The sequence below is a fragment of the Ranitomeya variabilis genome, chromosome 8, assembly GCF_051348905.1.
Source record: "Ranitomeya variabilis isolate aRanVar5 chromosome 8, aRanVar5.hap1, whole genome shotgun sequence".
NCBI classification, from domain to species: Eukaryota; Metazoa; Chordata; class Amphibia; order Anura; family Dendrobatidae; genus Ranitomeya; species Ranitomeya variabilis.
The window spans coordinates 29,659,159-29,677,795 of NC_135239.1; the positions used below are offsets into that span (position 1 = coordinate 29,659,159).

The 18,637-nt window shown below is 40.5% G+C and overlaps 1 protein-coding gene across 2 annotated transcripts in view; it reads right to left on the reverse strand.

Annotated features, from left to right (window-relative positions):
- LOC143788576 (uncharacterized) overlaps positions 1–13,948 on the reverse strand; it is an 88,037-nt gene extending 74,089 nt beyond the window's left edge. The window contains exons 1-2 of one of the 2 annotated variants that reach the window (XR_013218671.1): positions 13,685–13,948; positions 5,879–5,984 (exon numbers count right to left, since the gene is read on the reverse strand). Coding sequence is in view for 1 of the 2 variants with exons in the window: in XM_077278355.1 (XP_077134470.1) it covers positions 5,879–5,984; positions 6,135–6,139 (111 nt within the window). In the remaining variant the exon portion in view is untranslated. Of the gene's footprint in view, positions 1–5,878; positions 5,985–6,134; positions 6,238–13,684 lie in introns of those variants that run through there. The other variant, XM_077278355.1, reaches the window with a different exon arrangement.
- Positions 13,949–18,637: the final 4,689 nt, after the last annotated feature.

The window sequence follows — 18,637 nt, forward strand, 5'->3', positions numbered from 1 at the left end:
GTGTCCTATTCCATTGAGAGGAATTGATGCTACACCTTTGGCCAAGAATAAGCCTCAGTACTGGACTCAATTGACCATGTGCATGGCTCCTGCACATCAGGAGGATATTCGCTTTTTGGTGTTGCATAATCTGCATGATGTAGTCGTTTTGGGTTTGCCATGGCTACAGGTCCATAATCCTGTATTGGATTGGAAATCAATGTCTGTATCCAGTTGGGGTTGTCAAGGGGTACATGGGGATGTCCCATTGTTGTCTATTTCGTCTTCCCATCCTTCAGAAGTCCCTGAGTTCTTGTCAGATTACCGGGATGTATTTGATGAGCCCAAATCCAGTGCCCTACCTCCTCATAGGGATTGTGATTGTGCTATTAATTTGATTCCTGGTAGTAAGTTTCCGAAGGGCCGACTGTTCAATTTATCTGTGCCAGAACACGCTGCAATGCGGAGTTATATAAAGGAGTCCTTGGAGAAAGGGCATATTCGCCCGTCGTCGTCACCGTTGGGAGCAGGGTTCTTTTTTGTGGCCAAGAAGGATGGTTCTCTGAGACCTTGTATAGATTACCGCCTTCTTAATAAAATCACCGTCAAATTTCAGTACCCTTTGCCGCTACTGTCTGATTTGTTTGCTCGGATTAAGGGAGCTAGCTGGTTCACCAAGATAGATCTTTGAGGGGCGTATAATCTTATGCGTATTAAACGGGGCGACGAATGGAAAACAGCATTTAATACGCCCGAGGGCCATTTTGAGTACTTGGTGATGCCATTCGGGCTTTCTAATGCTCCATCTGTGTTTCAGTCCTTTATGCATGACATCTTCCGAAAGTACCTGGAGAGATTCATGATTGTATATTTGGATGATATTTTGGTCTTTTCGGACGATTGGGAGTCTCATGTGAAGCAGGTCAGAATGGTGTTCCAGGTCCTTCGTGCTCATTCCTTGTTTGTGAAGGGGTCTAAATGTCTCTTTGGAGTTCAGAAGGTTTTATTTTTGGGCTTCATTTTTTCCCCTTCTACTATCGAGATGGACCCTGTTAAAGTTCAGGCCATTTATGATTGGACTCAGCCTACTTCTGTGAAGAGCCTTCAGAAATTTCTGGGCTTTGCTAATTTTTACCATCGCTTCATCGCTAATTTTTCTAGTGTTGTTAAACCATTGACTGATTTGACCAAGAAAGGTGCTGATGTGGTCAATTGGTCCTCTTCGGCCGTTGAGGCTTTTCAGGAGCTGAAGCGTCATTTTTCTTCTGCTCCTGTGTTGTGTCAGCCAGATGTTTCGCTCCCGTTTCAGGTTGAGGTGGATGCTTCTGAGATTGGAGCAGGGGCTGTTTTGTCTCAAAGAGGTTCTGATGGCTCTGTGATGAAACCATGTGCTTTCTTTTCTAGAAAGTTTTCGCCTGCTGAGCGCAATTATGATGTGGCTAATCGAGAGTTGTTAGCTATGAAGTGGGCGTTTGAGGAGTGGCGACATTGGCTTGAGGGAGCCAAACATCGCATGGTGGTCTTGACGGATCACAAGAATCTGACTTATCTCGAGTCTGCCAAGCGGTTGAATCCTAGACAGGCTCGATGGTCGCTGTTTTTCTCCCGCTTCAATTTTGTGGTTTCGTACCTTCCGGGTTCTAAGAATGCGAAGGCTGATGCCCTTTCAAGGAGTTTTGTGCCTGATTCTCCGGGAGTTTCTGAGCCGGCTGGTATTCTCAAAGAGGGGGTAATTTTGTCTGCCATCTCCCCTGATTTGCGGCGGGTGCTGCAGGAGTTTCAGGCTGATAGACCTGACCGTTGCCCAGCGGAGAAGCTGTTTGTCCCTGATAGATGGACTAGTAGAGTTATCTCTGAGGTTCATTGTTCGGTGTTGGCTGGTCATCCTGGAATCTTTGGTACCAGAGATTTGGTGGCTAGATTCTTTTGGTGGCCTTCCTTGTCACGAGATGTGCGTTCTTTTGTGCAGTCCTGTGGGACTTGTGCTCGGGCTAAGCCCTGCTGTTCTCGTGCCAGTGGGTTGCTTTTGCCCTTGCCGGTCCCGAAAAGGCCCTGGACGCATATTTCCATGGATTTTATTTCAGATCTCCCTGTCTCTCAGAGGATGTCAGTTATCTGGGTGGTTTGTGATCGCTTCTCTAAGATGGTCCATTTGGTACCTTTGCCTAAATTGCCTTCCTCCTCTGATTTGGTTCCATTGTTTTTCCAGCATGTGGTTCGTTTACATGGCATTCCGGAGAACATTGTGTCGGACAGAGGTTCCCAGTTTGTTTCAAGATTTTGGCGGTCCTTTTGTGCTAAGATGGGCATTGATTTGTCTTTTTCTTCAACTTTCCATCCTCAGACAAATGGCCAAACCGAACGAACCAATCAGACTTTGGAAACATATCTGAGATGCTTTGTTTCTGCTGATCAGGATGATTGGGTGTCCTTCTTGCCTTTGGCTGAGTTCGCCCTTAATAATCGGGCCAACTCGGCCACTTTGGTTTCGCCTTTTTTCTGTAATTCTGGTTTCCACCCTCATTTTTCTTCAGGGCAGGTTGAGCATTCGGACTGTCCTGGGGTGGATTCTGTGGTGGACAGGTTGCAGCAAATTTGGACTCACGTAGTGGACAATTTGACATTGTCCCAGGAGAAGGCTCAATGTTTCGCTAACCGCCGTCGCTGTGTTGGTCCCCGACTTCGTGTTGGGGATTTGGTTTGGTTGTCGTCTCCTTTTGTTCCTATGAAGGTTTCGTCTCCTAAGTTTAAGCCTCATTTCATTGGTCCTTATAAGATTTCTAAAATTATTAATCCTGTGTCATTTCGTTTGGACCTTCCAGCTTCTTTCGGCATCCATAATGTGTTCCATAGGTCGTTGTTGCGGAGATATGTGGCTCCTATGGTTCCCTCCGTTGATCCTCCTGCCCCGGTGTTGGTTGAGGGGGAGTTGGAGTATGTGGTGGAGAAGATTTTGGATTCTCGTATCTCGAGATGGAAACTTCAGTACCTAGTCAAGTGGAAAGGTTATGGTCAGGAGGATAATTCCTGGGTAGTTGCCTCTGATGTTCATGCTGCCGATCTTGTTCATGCCTTTCATTTGGCTCGTCCTGATCGGCCTGGGGGCTCTGGTGAGGGTTCGGTGACCCCTCCTCAAGGGGGGGGTACTGTTGTGAATTCTGTTCTCGAGCTCCCTCCTGTGGTTATGAATGGTACTTCGGCGACTTCTGTTCATGAACTCCCTCTGGTGGCTGTGAGTGGAGCTGCTGGTTCTGAGATTCCTTCTCCAGCTGATCTCGTTCAGGCCTTGGCTGGCTGCTCTATTTAACTCCACTTAGATCGTTACTTGATGCCAGCTGTCAATGTCCTAGTACTGGTTCAGTTCTCTTGGATCTTTCAGATGACCTGTCTACTTCAGCAAAAGCTAAGTCCCTGCTAGCTTATTTGTTACCACTGTGTTTTTGTCCAGCTTGCTATTATGATTTAATCTTGTTAGCTGGAAGCTCTGGGATGCAGAGTGGCACCACCGCGCCGTGAGTCGGTGCGGTGGTTTCTTTTGCACACTCTGCGTGGTTTTTTGTTAGTTTTTTATGCTGACCGCAAAGATACCTTTAGTTAAGTCTGGCCTCCTATGCTGAAACCTATTTCATTCCTGTGTTTGTGACTTCCATCTTAACTCACAGTCAATATATGTGGGGGCTGCCTATTTCTTTGGGAAATTTCTCTGAGGCAAGGTAGGCTGTATTTTCTATCTTTAGGGGTAGTTAGCTCTTAGGTTGTGAAGAGGCGTCTAGGCAGAGTCAGGAACGCTCCACGGCTATTTCTAGTTGTTGTGATAGGATTAGGGGTTGCGGTCAGCAGAGCTCCCACTTCCCAGAGCTCGTCCTGTATTGCTAGTTTGCTCATCTGGTCATTTCTAGTGCTCCTAACCACCAGCCCAACATAACAGGGTCCTCTCTCCTTTTGTACTTGTGTGTGCCTTGTATTGCTCATGTTTATTGTGCTTGTCTATATTTTCCCCTTTCACATGTAAAGGACCATGGAATAAATGGCGTTATATAAATGTATAATAATAAATACAAGGGCCCATACATCTGACCAACATGCAATTGGGGCGCAGGTCCAATTTTTGGACTGGGGCCCATCAGACTCTAGTTGCGCCACTGTCTGCCCATTTATCTATCCTTCTGTGATCTATTTGTGTAGCGCAGTACAATGTATAGGTGTAATCTGCTCTAGTACGTGCTGCCTTCAGTGTTATATGGCTGCTCAGCTATGTGCTGAATATCCAAGGTCACACTCACTGCCAGTGAAATGTGGAAAAAGCTGTAAAATAATAGATACTGGTTTATGAGGCTAATCATTGACCGGCGCTGGCAGTTTATTGGTTGTAACAGTCGCACCAGTTGTGGATTCTGATTGGACGAGAGCTGCTGCGATGTACACTCACATGAGGGGGCGACAATACGTCCACATAGTTTGGTTCTTGTGTTGTTCCAATATTTAGCTCCATTCACACTCATCATCCCCGCACTATCTTGTTACTGTCACAGGCTGCAATAACATTGTCACTCATTGTTACATTTGCTCAGTGATTTTTTTTTCTTGCTTCAGATAATTTTTATTTTCATACTTTCGTGTTCCCTCTTCTTCCAGGAGTCATAATGTTTTATTTTTTCCATTGACAGCTTGTTTTCTTTTTGCGTGACAACTTCTATTTTTTACTAATTTTTTTGGGTAGCTACAAAGTTTTGATCAATTTTTATTGCATTATTTTTGGGTGGAAATGCAGCAATTCCGGGGGTTCCAAATGTTTATTTTTTTTGCTTTGCGGAATACATAATTTATATTATGATACATCAGACTTTTACCAAAGTGAATATCAAATATGAATTTTTAATGTCTTTTTTTTTGTATTGAGAAAAAGGGGTAATACAAAATTTTGTTTGTTTTAAAATTTGTAAATTTTTTTAAGGTTTTTTTTTACTCTTTCCTTTTTTTTTAGTCCCCTTAGAGAATGTAACTTTCCAATTGTGTGATTGCTTCTTGTACATTAATGCAATATATAGCTATATCGATGATCTCCTATGAAGCCTGACCCATGGTACACAAGAGTACCAATATGGCAGCCATGGAGGCCTTCAACATCTCCTTGGCTGTCATTGGAACACATCAGCTCTTCGTAATTGCATATCTGGGGGTTATAAGTTCTTGGAAGAAGGGGAAGAGAAGAAAAAGGCACAAGGATGAAAACTTTCTGCAGCAGGAAGGAAGCGTGGCACCGTACAATGGACCTATAGGCGCTTACTATAAGTTTGCATTGTAAACCTATAGGCAAGACCGGCTTTACAAAACTGGGAGACTGTGAAACAAGCAAAATAATCCCTGTCTTCTTGGGATATTTAAATTTTGCTCATAAATTAAGCCCATATGTTATCGCCATATAGTTAGAAGATAATAATGCCATATACAACCAACGTAATACCGTCATATAAAGTACAGATGTAGCATCTGCTAACTTTACCACTGCCATGCTATGTATATTTAGTAACATGCCTCTGTAGGGATGGAAAATATACACTATCAAAATAATAACTGTAACATAGACTAGGGCAATAAAGAATACGAGCCCAAAATAAAAGAGCAAACCAGAGTGTTTAAAAAAAACACATTATTGAATTTATTAAAAACTATATAGTGTAAATGGTAAATAACATTACATATGGTGCCACCTAGACACAGTGGGTCTTATCCAGCATTTTCAAATAAAACAGCATTATAGATAAAACACTATTCATATTATACCCATATTATGAAGACCAAAATTTGGAAAAAATAAATATATCAGTTCGGGTAGAATTTATATATAACAGTCCAAGCCAAATAATAAATAAGTTACAAAAAGAAGATATAGTCTTACGTGGTCAGCTTTCGACAGATGCCTGTTTCGCCCTGCTTCATCAGGCGGTGTTTTGGGGAGGGGGGAAGAAGCCACCTTATAAATAATGTACCAGCCAATTAAAAATCTGAAATAAATCATGAGGGGTGGGGAAAGACAATAGCTATTATGACGAGACAGGTTTGTTCCGTACATCTGCTCCTACTGAAAAAAAAACCCCATCCGGTTGTATCTAAATATTACTCCATCTGCTTATTATTCGTTATTAAAAGCTTACATCATGCTGCCAAATAGTTTCCACGTGATACTGCAATTACAATTTCACATTATTGTAGTTGAGGAAAAGTCAATACTCCATAGCAGCCACATCAGGGTTTCGCCAGCTTCCTCAGTCAGCCTGCTGACATACTGGGCACCTCTGGCTGGGCCTGATGGAACATTATGACATTCAACGCATAGTGACATCATGAAACCCTGGGGCATTTGTGTGCCGACAAAGGAAGGTCACAGGGCCCCGGAAGGCTGCCACAGAGGAATGACATGGATGACAGACCAAGGTCTTTCCAATCTTTTTACCCAATTATACAAATAATGCCACTATACACGGCTGTGGTTTTAGTTTTCATTAAAATTAGCTGTCATTTGTGTGCAGCTCTAAAGGGTATGGCATGAGTCCTTAAGGGTTGCTCCTAAAATATTACGTCAATCCTGAGATCAGGGATCTGGAACCCAGGAACGAGGCTTTGCTGGGCCCATCTTAGTACATTCCCTTACTGGAGTTTTATGACGTTTTGTACTGTTCTCCTGGTCTGCTAGGTTCCTCCACGTCTTCTACATCCCCGCTCTACACTAATAACATTTTAGCAATGTCCACATGTCAGCCCCGCAGAACGAAGAGATATCTGTTGCAATTACATTTCTTGCAGCCTTACTACATTTCCTTACTGGAGTTTTATGACCGTTTCGTACTGTTCTCCTGGTCTGCTGGGTTCTTCCACATCTTCGACATCCCCGCTCTACACTAATAACATTTTAGCAATGTCCACATGTCAGCCCCGCAGAACGAAGAGATATCTGTTGCAGAAACATTTCTTGCAGCCTTAGTACATTTCCTTACTGGAGTTTTATGACCGTTTTGTACTGTTCCCCTGGTCTGCTGGGTTCCTCCACTTCTTCGACATCTCCGCTCTACACTAATAACCCCCATAATGGCCTTTGTGGCTTTTATTATACTGCAGCCCTCATAACTCATGGAAGTTCTTCAACTTTTCTTTTTTTTTTTTACTTTTCCTCGGTAAAATAAATGTTTAGGGTCAAAAATCCCACATAATGATTTTATTAAAAGTTCATTAGAATCTGTTAGCATAAAAATATTGGGTTTTACAAGGCTCTAAACACGGGCTGCGGCATAAAGACGCTTTGGTTTTCCCAGGGTTGTGAACTGAGAAGATGGGATCTCAAAGCTCTGCCGTTCCCCGGCTGTGTTAAACCAGAGATATACTTTCTTGTACAGAGACCCTCATGTCTTGCTCTTTGGGTGGTCTCAGATAAATGCGGAGTAGCCTTCGGTAGCCTGCAGGCATAATTGCCATGCATGCTGTTGTATCAAAGATAGCTTAATAAAGCATTACATATATCAGTGCTCCCATATTTATTACCTAACCCGGTGCATATGGTCGGCCTGTAATTAGCTTCAGCTGTGTTTTTTCTTGCTGTTAAAGGATGAAGTATAAGTTTCGCTGCAAATTCTTTGAAATGGAATAATGTGATGCACACAGAGATAAAGGGGAAAGGCAAAATAATTAATCCCATAAGCCCGGTGTGTGATTGTAATGCTCCAGGTGCTGCCCAGTCTAACTTTTTGCCTTTTTTTTCTATGAAAATTGTAGGTCGTCTGTATTGTGATGCAGGTTAGTTTTTGATGCATGCATTTATTTTATATAATTTGGGAAAAAAAGAAAAAGAAAAACAGCGGCAGCGAAACTCAAGGACCTCGATGCAAACTCCCCCCCAAATGCTGCGTTTTTTCCTGCTATTTATTTTTGCACCAAAATATGCAATAGCAATCTGCTCTGATTTTTGCTGCATCTTTTTTTATGCGTTTTTGGAGCAGTTTTTTTTCTTTTACTGTGGTCATGTCCCTACATAGCGTAATTTTTTTTTTTTCCCTAGTGCAGTTTTTTTTGCAAAAAAATCTTCTGCATTTAACAGTTCAAGCAAAGTGGATGTGATGGCATGAAAACTTATGGTTAAAGACGCTGTTGGACAGTGATTTTTTGGGGTAATTTTTTCCTCTGTAGGTTTCTCTGGGGAGCCTGAAAAAAAAATTGTAAAAAATAAATGTCACGTCCCCAAATGCTATTTATCTACCTTTAGGGGTACATCTATTTAGGTTGAGAGTAAATCTAAATATTAAATACCCCAAACTATTCATACTGTTAACTTGCAGGGCCATAGTGTTACAATGCTGTTTACTAAAAAAGGAGAAAATAAACTTTATTCTTCCCAGGAGCCGCCGGCTTTCAGTCATAGAGATGTTCCTGCAGTGGCTACAGTCATCCTGACAGAACTGTGAGCGGCAGCTGTAATCACCCTCAGACGCGTTAGTTGACAGCTGTCTCTGCACAGATGCGCTGCAGAGCGAGCTGTCAATCAAAGTGCTGCAGCGTGGTTACAGCTACCACAGACTGTGTACTGAGCGGTGACAATAGCCGCTCCACGCATGTCCCATTGACTGAAAGCCGGCGGCTACTGGAAGAAATTCAGTTGATATTCTCCAAGTAGCTGTGCTTTCAGTCAGACGGCTGTACTTCATTGTAAAGAATTATACAGCTATTCTGACATAATGTTTTATTGCAAGTACACCAGCCTCATCAGGTCAAAGAGATTTATGTAATAATGTATGCAGTTTGTATTGTGAAATCTGTTTCTATAGAAATCTGTAGAGTTTTCACGCTACACTAGTTGTACCCTGTGTTGTTTAAGGGTGGGCAAGCTTCCTTGGCGCATTTGATCGGGGTTTCAGATTGCCCCATAAGCCCTTGAGGATCAGGATAAGAAATGTTGAATTTGTGCTCATGTACCCTAATGGGGAGAGGGGAGGTTCCCTCTTCAGGACCTTCATCTACTGAGCTTGGAGAAAAGAGTAACAAAGATAGTATCTCACTCTGGAGGACCCATCCTGCCCAGCCTTTCAAAAACAACCCTATTGATTTAAATGAGTGCTGTGTAATTCTTCATTTCTCCTGTGGTGGCGCTGCAGAGAAATCAAACACTACCAAGATTTCCCATGGACTTCAACTGAATATTGAAGGTCCCAGGATGTTGATACTTTGTGACCAACTCATTGTCGATGAATGTGGCTAAAAGTAGGGATTGTCCTAGGTGGAGAACCCCTTTATTGCCCATTGACAATTTTCCTCACCAACTCCTAATCTTCTTTTTTAGAATTCTTGCTCCTCTTTTCCATACATACTAGAGGGAAAACGGAAAGTGGAAAGTACTAAAGGAATTGGCTTATTGTCCCTCACTGCTGTAAGAAATCAAAGTGGTAACTTTGATTTTTCTTTTCGATTAAAAAAAATTCTCTAGAGAATTTTGGTAAATTTTTTGCTGAGTTGGGGAAATTCTGGTCTGCAAAGGCTGAGTGGTTATTCTTGTTCTGAATTGCTATTTTTCTAAACAAGGTGGTCCCAATGCTGGGAACCCACCCTAATCACAGACCCTAATGAAAGTTTCCATAATTTGGGATCTCCCAAATAAAGCCAGGTCCAGGGACGGACATATCATTGGTGCAACCTGTGCGGCCGACCAAGGGCCCAAGAGGTAAGGGGCCCATTTGTACCTCCAAAGCAAGTTAAATTTAGCATTTTTGGGAGCTCTTGGACTGTAAGGGGCCCATATATTTTTTTTTACACAGGGGCCCTTTTCTGTCTGCGTCCGCCAGTGGCCAGGTCCATATAGTAACTAATCGTTCCTACACATGTGGGATAAACTTAGGCTGAACCCACCATAATATGTATGAGGGTGTCTTAAAGGGTTTATTAAGGACTAACAGGCAGGTTAGTCTATCCGGTGACGGCACAGATCGGTTATTGACCGCACAAGATGGCAATTCAGTTGCTCAACGATAACAGAGATGTTCTGGGCCACTCTGTTGATGAGCCGTGACTGCCGACGTCATGCTGATTGATGGCTCCCCGCAGTTAGGCAGTGGGGAGCTGGTAGTCAATCAGCATGACATCGGCAGTCACACCCCATCAAAAGCGGAGAGAGGAAGAGAATCCACTGCTCTGATGGTGTGATGTCATTGGAAGCCGCAGTTGGTTAGGTTATTGTCCTGGGCAGTGATCAGCTCTGGATCCATAAACAAGAAAAAATAATGGAGTACATGTCCATAGATAAATAAATCACAATTTTATTAGATCACAAGGTCACAAAAATTCAAATATATACAAGTCAATAAATACGCAAATACAACTCATTCAGATAGAGAGAAACCGGGTAGCACAAACCAAGAACTAGTGTGGATCACAAAAGACGTCCTATACCGCCATAAAGTGCACAGTGCAGATGTAAGAGGGTATTAACCGGGGGTATAGTAAAAAAGTAGGAGACAGTTGGTGAGCCCTGTACACAGGCTCAAAAGTGTCATGAATGTCACAAATTACCCTCCAAGTTCTTACCCATATACTGGCGTCAGACAGGGATCCACACCGTTGCCCCAACGCGCGTTTCGCGTCGGCTTCGTCAGGGGGCGTGATCAGCTCTGGCAGAACAGGCAGGTAGATAGCAACTAACCGACTCTTAATTTTATGTCCATGGTTAAAAAGATATAGTCCAGGATAACCCCTTTAACTTTACCACTGGCAGCAGATGTTGGGATAAAGAAGGATCAGGCATGTTGAATTTCTACATGCCCAATCCATTGTTCTCACAGGAGACAACCGCTGATGGAGATGTGTGACAGCAGCTTATTACCCTCCCTCCACTTGTAGAAGTTGAGCGTACCTGTGTATTGAGAGGTCAGGAGACATTGCTGTCTGCCAAGAGGACAGAGATCTAAAAAACATGGCCACCTTGATCTCTAAGAGTAGGGTAACTTTTGAGTAGCAATATGATTACAATCCTGTATCCCTCATGTAGGAAACTTCCCCCCCCCCCATATAAATAATAAGAAATAATTACAGCCTGTCTCCACAATAGGGCCGCTGTGTGTAGCGCACATGTTGACTGATATATTTGGATTTAATTAAACTTTTTTAAGAACAAAAGAGAAAATCTTTGACGTTTAATTTGAAAAACAAACTTATTTAGGTTTCCATAATAAAAAAAATATTGTTATTTTGCAGAGGCCGCTGGAGCGAATTCAGCTTCTTCATGCGGCTCAGTGATTGCCTTATTTTCTCAGCCTTTTACTACTAAAAAGGACTAATGTTCACGCAGACGTCCATGATACGACTAATAAGGCATGGAGGTCGGAATCTGATTAATCTGTCGGACTCTGCCTCTATGGAGGGTCAGGTTTTTATTTTGCTGCATCGACTAGCAGACTTTTACTTATCCTATGGGCTCGTGCTCATGACCATACGGTCCAACAAAACATGGGATCACACTCGGACCAATGTTATTTTATGGGGCCGTGCACATGTCTGATATTTTCTTTAGAATGAGCTGTCCTAGGAAAAAAAATTGCTGCATGACCGAGTTGGATCTGATTATAGGATCGCACTTTTCCCTACAAGTCAATGAGTCCCTGTAAATCATCAGACTGCACTCGGATGACATCTGACTGCAGTCCAGTTTCCATGGACTGGTTGAATAGAGAAGATGGAGAATTGGTTTTCTTCCATCTTCTCTTCATGCAAGAGAATTGGATCAGAGTGTGACCAGCATAATTGTCCTGATTCTCTCAGATGAGAGAAAATATGTTGGAGTGACCCTGGCCTGTGGATAGGCCATCATGAATTAGAAACTTGTTAGCATTGCATTTAAAGAATGGCAATTACAATTTCTAAAACAGTCATGTATGAATATTCACAACATTGCACGTTTCTCCCTATTCATGGTTCATAGGATAGGGGGAAACTCTCTGATTGCTCATAGAGCTCCAGGGATCGTGAGAACGGGGATCCAGAGCCCGAGAGCGACGCTCTGCTGAGCCCGGTCCCGAGTGGAGAGGAGCTGCGCGTGCTTGTCCTCCTCTCCATTAATTGTCCATGGGACTGTCAGAAGTAGAGTGCTGTGGTCTTCTCTCTCCAGCAGTCCTACGGACAAGAAATAGAAAGGAGGCTAAAAAAGGGGCTTAAGATGAGATTCTGCATGGCTCCATTTTCACAGTTCTAGAACTTCATTCTTGGGATTGTGGATGGTCCCAGTAGTTGGACCCCTAGCGATCAGCAATTTATCCCCTATCCAATAAAAACGGAATAACTCCTGCTTTTTGTGAATAAACCGATCTAAGGTTATGTGCACAATGCAACTCTTAGACTTTTGAGTTTTTACAGTCAAAAGTAAAACCTCTTCAGGAAACCAAAATGTACAAAAATTGACTGATAAATTGTATTTCCTTTATTTAGTACGGTAATAACTCACATTTAGGTATCTACCTATTATCTATCTATCTATCTATCTATCTATCTATCTATCTATCTATCTATCTATCTATCATCTATCTATTATCTATCTATTATCTATCTACCTATTATCTATCATCTATCTATTGTCTATCTATTATCTATCTATTATCTATTATCTATCTATCTAGTATCTATCTATTATCTATCTATGTATCTATCTATCATCTATCTATCATCTATCTATGTATCTATCTATTATCTATGTATATATCTATTATCTATCTATCCATTATCTATCTATATCTATCTATCTATCTATCTATCTATCTACCTATTATCTATCTATCTATCTATCTATCTATCTATCTATCTATCTATCTTCTATCTATTATCTATCTATTATCTATCTACCTATTATCTATCATCTATCTATTGTCTATCTATTATCTATCTATTATCTATTATCTATCTATCTAGTATCTATCTATTATCTATCTATGTATCTATCTATCATCTATCTATCATCTATCTATGTATCTATCTATTATCTATGTATATATCTATTATCTATCTATCCATTATCTATCTATATCTATCTATCTATCTATCTATCTATCTATCTATCTATCTATCTATCATCTATCATCTATCTACCTATTATCTATCTATCTATCTATCTATCTATCTATCTATCTATTATCTATCTATCTATTTATCTATCTATCTATCTATCTATCTATCTATCTATCTATCTATCTATCCATTATCTACCTATTATCTATCTATTATCTATCCATTATCTATCTATCTATCTATCTATCTATCTATCTATCTATCTATCTATCCATTATCTACCTATTATCTATCTATTATCTATCATCTATCTATCTATTATATATCTATCTATCTATCTATCTATCTATTATCTATCTATCTATCTATCTATCTATCTATTATATATCTATATATCTATCCATCCATCTATCTATCTATCTATCCATTATCTACCTATTATCTATCTATCTATCTATCTATCTATCTATCTATCTATCTATCTATCTATTATCTATCTATATATATCTATCCATCTATCTATCTATCTATCTATCTATCTATCTATCTATCTATCTATCTATCATCTATCTATCTATCTATCTATCTATCTATCTATCTATCTTTTTTGTAATTAAATTACTAATTATCCCTATTTCACCATCTTCAGGCATTTGATGATTTTGTGAGCTCATACCTGACGTTTTCCCGGAAGATTTCCAAAGTAGTTCAGTGAAATGGTTATTTTGGATTTTCCACGCATCTTGCACCTCCTGCTTGACTGACGTGTATATTCTTCCTTCCTTGACCCAGAACACACAGATCTTACGGACTACTGCGGCATTTGCACAATCTTGAAGCATTTATTTCAAAAGTTTGCTTTTCCCTGAGGGGGAAACTCTGCTCCGGCCGATTCAAAGCCAGATGAAACGAAAACAAACAAATAATCTGTTCGCAGGCATTTCCAGAGCGCTGTGCTTTAGTAGGACCCACCAGCATAATATGGTTGGAGGTCTGACAACTGACGGTGCCCGAGGCGGCCAGCGAGGCTGCATGTGTTTACAACCATTTCACGTTCACAGGCCAAGCAAGGAAACAAGGAAAATGTCAAAGAATTACAAATAAAACAGTTGACCATCAAAGTCAGCGAGGCCTGCAGATGAATAATTTTTAGACTTGGAGGTATCAGGTTTCTTAAATATTTGTCACAGCTGTGCGAGGAAACAGTTCTGTTCAAAAGTGCAGCCACACACAGTCCCGTCCAAAAAAGTATTTATTTAACATGATTTGGGCCTAACCGGTGTGTGGCTGTGGCTTACGTGCCAATACTTTGATTGCTAATATTTCCACAACGTAAAGGCGAAACGATACAGAAAAACAAACAAACACATTTTATTCCGCTCTGCAGCCGCTGTTATATCGCGAGTCCCGTTCAGTATGAAAAGTTGGGTGAAAGGTCCTCTTTAACTGCTAAAAAGTTTTTGAACCCTGAATTGGTTAAAAAAGTTGCAAAAGTTTAAACACGTGGACAGCAATGCCGTTTTTTCATTGCAGTGGTTTTGCGCTAATTCGGGAATTTGTCTGAAAAAGATGCCGTGAGCACGTATCCTAAAATGCTCAAAGAACTCTTCCTATTCCTATCTATGGGACATCCACTTTGCTGTACCCATTAGGAGTTTTTTGACCAATTTTTTTCCTAAAGAGGTTTTATTTATTTATTATGCTTACTTGTGGAGGAAGAATTACTTTTGGTAAGAGAGGAGCATAAAACAAAAGCGCAAAAACGAAAATTGAAGGTGAAACCTAGGGATCATCCAAGCACTGTGGATGATGCAACGTCCAATAGAAAAATCCTGAAAATCCTAATATAACCTTTATTCCAAGACGATTGAAATGGAAATTGACATCTCCAGGTACATCCGACAGTAATATGCGATCTTACGCGTTCCAGACTGTAAACCAGTCCTTAATCATGGATGATAAAACTTGCAAGCTTGTAGCTGTCGATGTTGGGTGCTATGGGAGGACTGGAGACTCCATAGTGCTACTCACATCAGAATTCAGACCAGGTGACTCTTACTCATCCCAAGCCTCTTCCAGGGTTCACACATCTTACCTCTTAGGTCATGCTAGGGGATGAAGCTCTCACAGTTTTGTCCTATCTGCTGTGCCCATACCCATGTGAGATTAGATGCACAGGAAAGAGCATCTAACCATCACTCAGCCGGGTACGTTGCTTGGTGGAGTGCAAATTTGGGATCTTGGTGATTAAGTGGAGGGCCAGTTGGGTGGTGCAACAGTAGACCTGTTCATCAAAGCTGCCTATGTTCTCCACAACTATGTTCATGGGTATGAGAACCCAGACCTAGATGCTGAGAAGTGGAGATCCCAGACCTGGAAGTGGAGAAGTGGAGAATCCTGACCTGGAAGTGGAGAAGTGGAGAACCCGAACCTGGAAGCTGAGAAGTGGATAATCCGGACCTGGATGTGGAAAAGTGGAGAATCCTGACCTGGAAGTGGAGAATATGAACCTGGAAGTGGAGAAACTTTGATTGTCACCCTGTCTATTTGGGCTTGGCCGCACATCCAGTGATCCAGCACAGGTGAGATGCCTTCACCATGTTTTTCATGGGAGATGCTGATGGTGCTGTACCCAGCCAATCTCAATAGTAATTAAGCAGCCACCACTTTCCCTTTTGGATGACCATTGTTCTTGGATTTGAGTTCCTCGTGTGCTTCTGTTTTCCTGCGTTTGTTTTCCTATTTTAGGTATGTGCGTGACATCGCCTTTTTACCATTGTCATCTGTTTGAAGGGAAACTAGTTATTTTGTTTTGTGAAATTTAGATTTTTCAGCGTCTGTTCCAGATAGTTTTCTGGTCAATTAAATGTTTGCTTGACACTTGTATATGTTTGTTGGCTGTTAGAATACACATTTTTTTTATGTACCGTAGTTACATTTTATAGTGTGCCTAACTTACATACAATTTTATTAGTTTCAAATTCGATTCATACATCAAAATATTATTCAAAATGGTAATGGACAGCTATTTGTAATTTGTAAATTATGGAGAGGTACCTGGTACTAGTGTAAAAGCAAAATATACTTCTTTTATTTGCAATATCATTAAAGAGCTTGCCCGGTAAGTTCTAAATCATTCGTCTGTTTTTAGGATTGTTCAAAATATATGGAGTCCTAAAGATAGCCCTATGAACATACCTATCAAGCCCTTTAAAGTAATGTAAATCTTTTTTTGGTGAAAGTGGACACTAGTATTACATTGCTGGTGCAAAGGTCAAAACATTTGTCCTCTTTGTCCCAAAAAATCTACTGTAGAGTAGATGAAAAATAAAAGGCAAAAGACTGCTTTAAATTCTAAACAAACAAGTTTACTTCTGTTTTCAATTTGAGTAGAATCACAAAAATAGAAATCATTTCAGAAATTTATTTACATAAAATAATCAAGAAAACTATATACTATAAAGAAAACATTAAATTATCAATGTGTGAACCGGGTGGGAGACAAGGCTGGACGTCAATGGGTGGAGGCAGAGGAGTATGTCTGCCGGAGTATGGTAATGTTGTGTAAAAGGACTGAGCTTTCTCAGTGCATCCTGAGCTTTTTGGTTCCTGTATAAAATGCCAGACATAAAATAGACTAAAACACATATATTGCCATCTATCAAGGTACATTTATAATCAAATCGTTGTCTATGGTTACAATTATGAATGTAATTGTGTAGGGCATCACCACCTTATCTGGTAGGATCTACGACATTGTTCATCCTGGCTTATAAGTTGAGCTGATAGAAGGGTTTGGAATGTGACACAGCTAAACTAAGTTGTGCTGCATGTTTTGTACCATCTTAATCGTACTGACCTGTAGAATCATAATGCTGAGTAATTTTTATTGTATAGTGAACACTGTAAATAAAAAACAAACAACTGTAGAATTGCGCTTTTCTTGTAATTCTGCCCCACTTGGATTTTTTTCCCACTTTCCATTACACATGATAAAATGAATGTCGTCATTTAAAAGTACAATTTCTTCCGCAATAAACAAGCACTGATATGCCTATGTAGATTAAAGAATTAAAAAGTTATGACTCTAGGAAGAAGGAAAGGAAGAAATGAAAATCACAAAAAAAATGGAAAATAGCATTTCGGGAAGAGGTTAAGATATAGGAACATCACAAATCCTCCCTGTCGTGGGAGAAAGATCAGTTGCATGTTGAATTGCAGTGCCTAATCAGTGGTAACTGGCAGAGGCTTACTTTGACTGGCCGGCTTATGCATGCACATGGGAAAATCTGGAGAAATTGCAGTTGGCCAAAAGATCCAAATTGTATGGACATGTTGAGAGTAAAGGCAAATATTGTTGCTCGATTTTGATATTTCAAACTAAACAAAAATGTAATAATTGGAAAATTAAATATAAGCTGAAGTAAATGACACTGCCCTAAACATTAAATATATAACTTAAAATCTAATATTTTATTACAAAAACACTTCTAGATACCATACTTCCATTCAATGTGTATTCAAAGATAAGACGATGATCAAAAAACTTAGTAGACATAGGATACAAGTTACAGCCACTGACCGACCGGCATCAGTCAAAGGTGGTGAATGCTGTCATTGATCATGATCAAAATCAGACCCGTGGAAGTTCGGGTTTTGGTCCCATACCCAAACGTTTTTTCAAAGTTCAGTTTGGGTACCTGAACCTTACCCGAACTTGAACCAGAATCCAAACTCCAATGAAAACAAAGAAGATCCTAGCCTTTGAGCTGGAAAATTCTCTCTCTCTCTCCTCCTGGACTTCCCCAGAACTCCGAAAATTGGAACGGACTTCCGGAAGAAGTCAGTATTCGGCATTTAGCACTGGACACTAACTGTCTTGCGTGAACCCCGAACGTTTAAGCTCGGGTTCTTTCATCTCTAATCATGAATATCATGGAAAAGCAAATAATAACGAGCATTCTTTTGGATGACTTAATGAAAATTTTGACTTTTCAAATTATATTTTTTGCATTGAGAAAACAAAGTTTTGGAATCTTTGGCTCAAACCAAACACAATGAATCACCACAAGAACTTCATACCGGTCATCAAGAAATCTAGTGAAGGGGTGATGATTTGGGGTTGTTTTCTTGCCACCTGACCCCGATGCCTCACACTCATCCTTCACGCACTTCTGTGAATATCAGGGTATTTAAGAAAGGTCATGTGAGGCCACCTCTTTGAAATTGGATCATGCTATGGGACAATGATTTTAAGCACACATCCGACTAATGAACACCAGCCAACAGTCCCGATGAAAACTCTGCGGCAAATTATACCATGACTTTAATGACATAGATCTGACCAGACAGACAATGCTCCCGGCCACCTTTTCCGTGACACTACATTCCTCTTAGCATCTAGATATTAGGGTTGCTGATTAGTGAGTTAGTTCAGGTGCCTGACGGTGAACACCTAAAATGTACTATACAATTTTATGAGTAGAAAAGTTTCAATCTCTGATGAATAAAAAAGAAATATTAATAAGATTGTACACATTTTTTTAGTCTTCTTTATCAAACTTTTATCATCTCACATACTTTTCGGGCAATGACTAAACACAAGTATCACAATTCAACCAATTTTCAT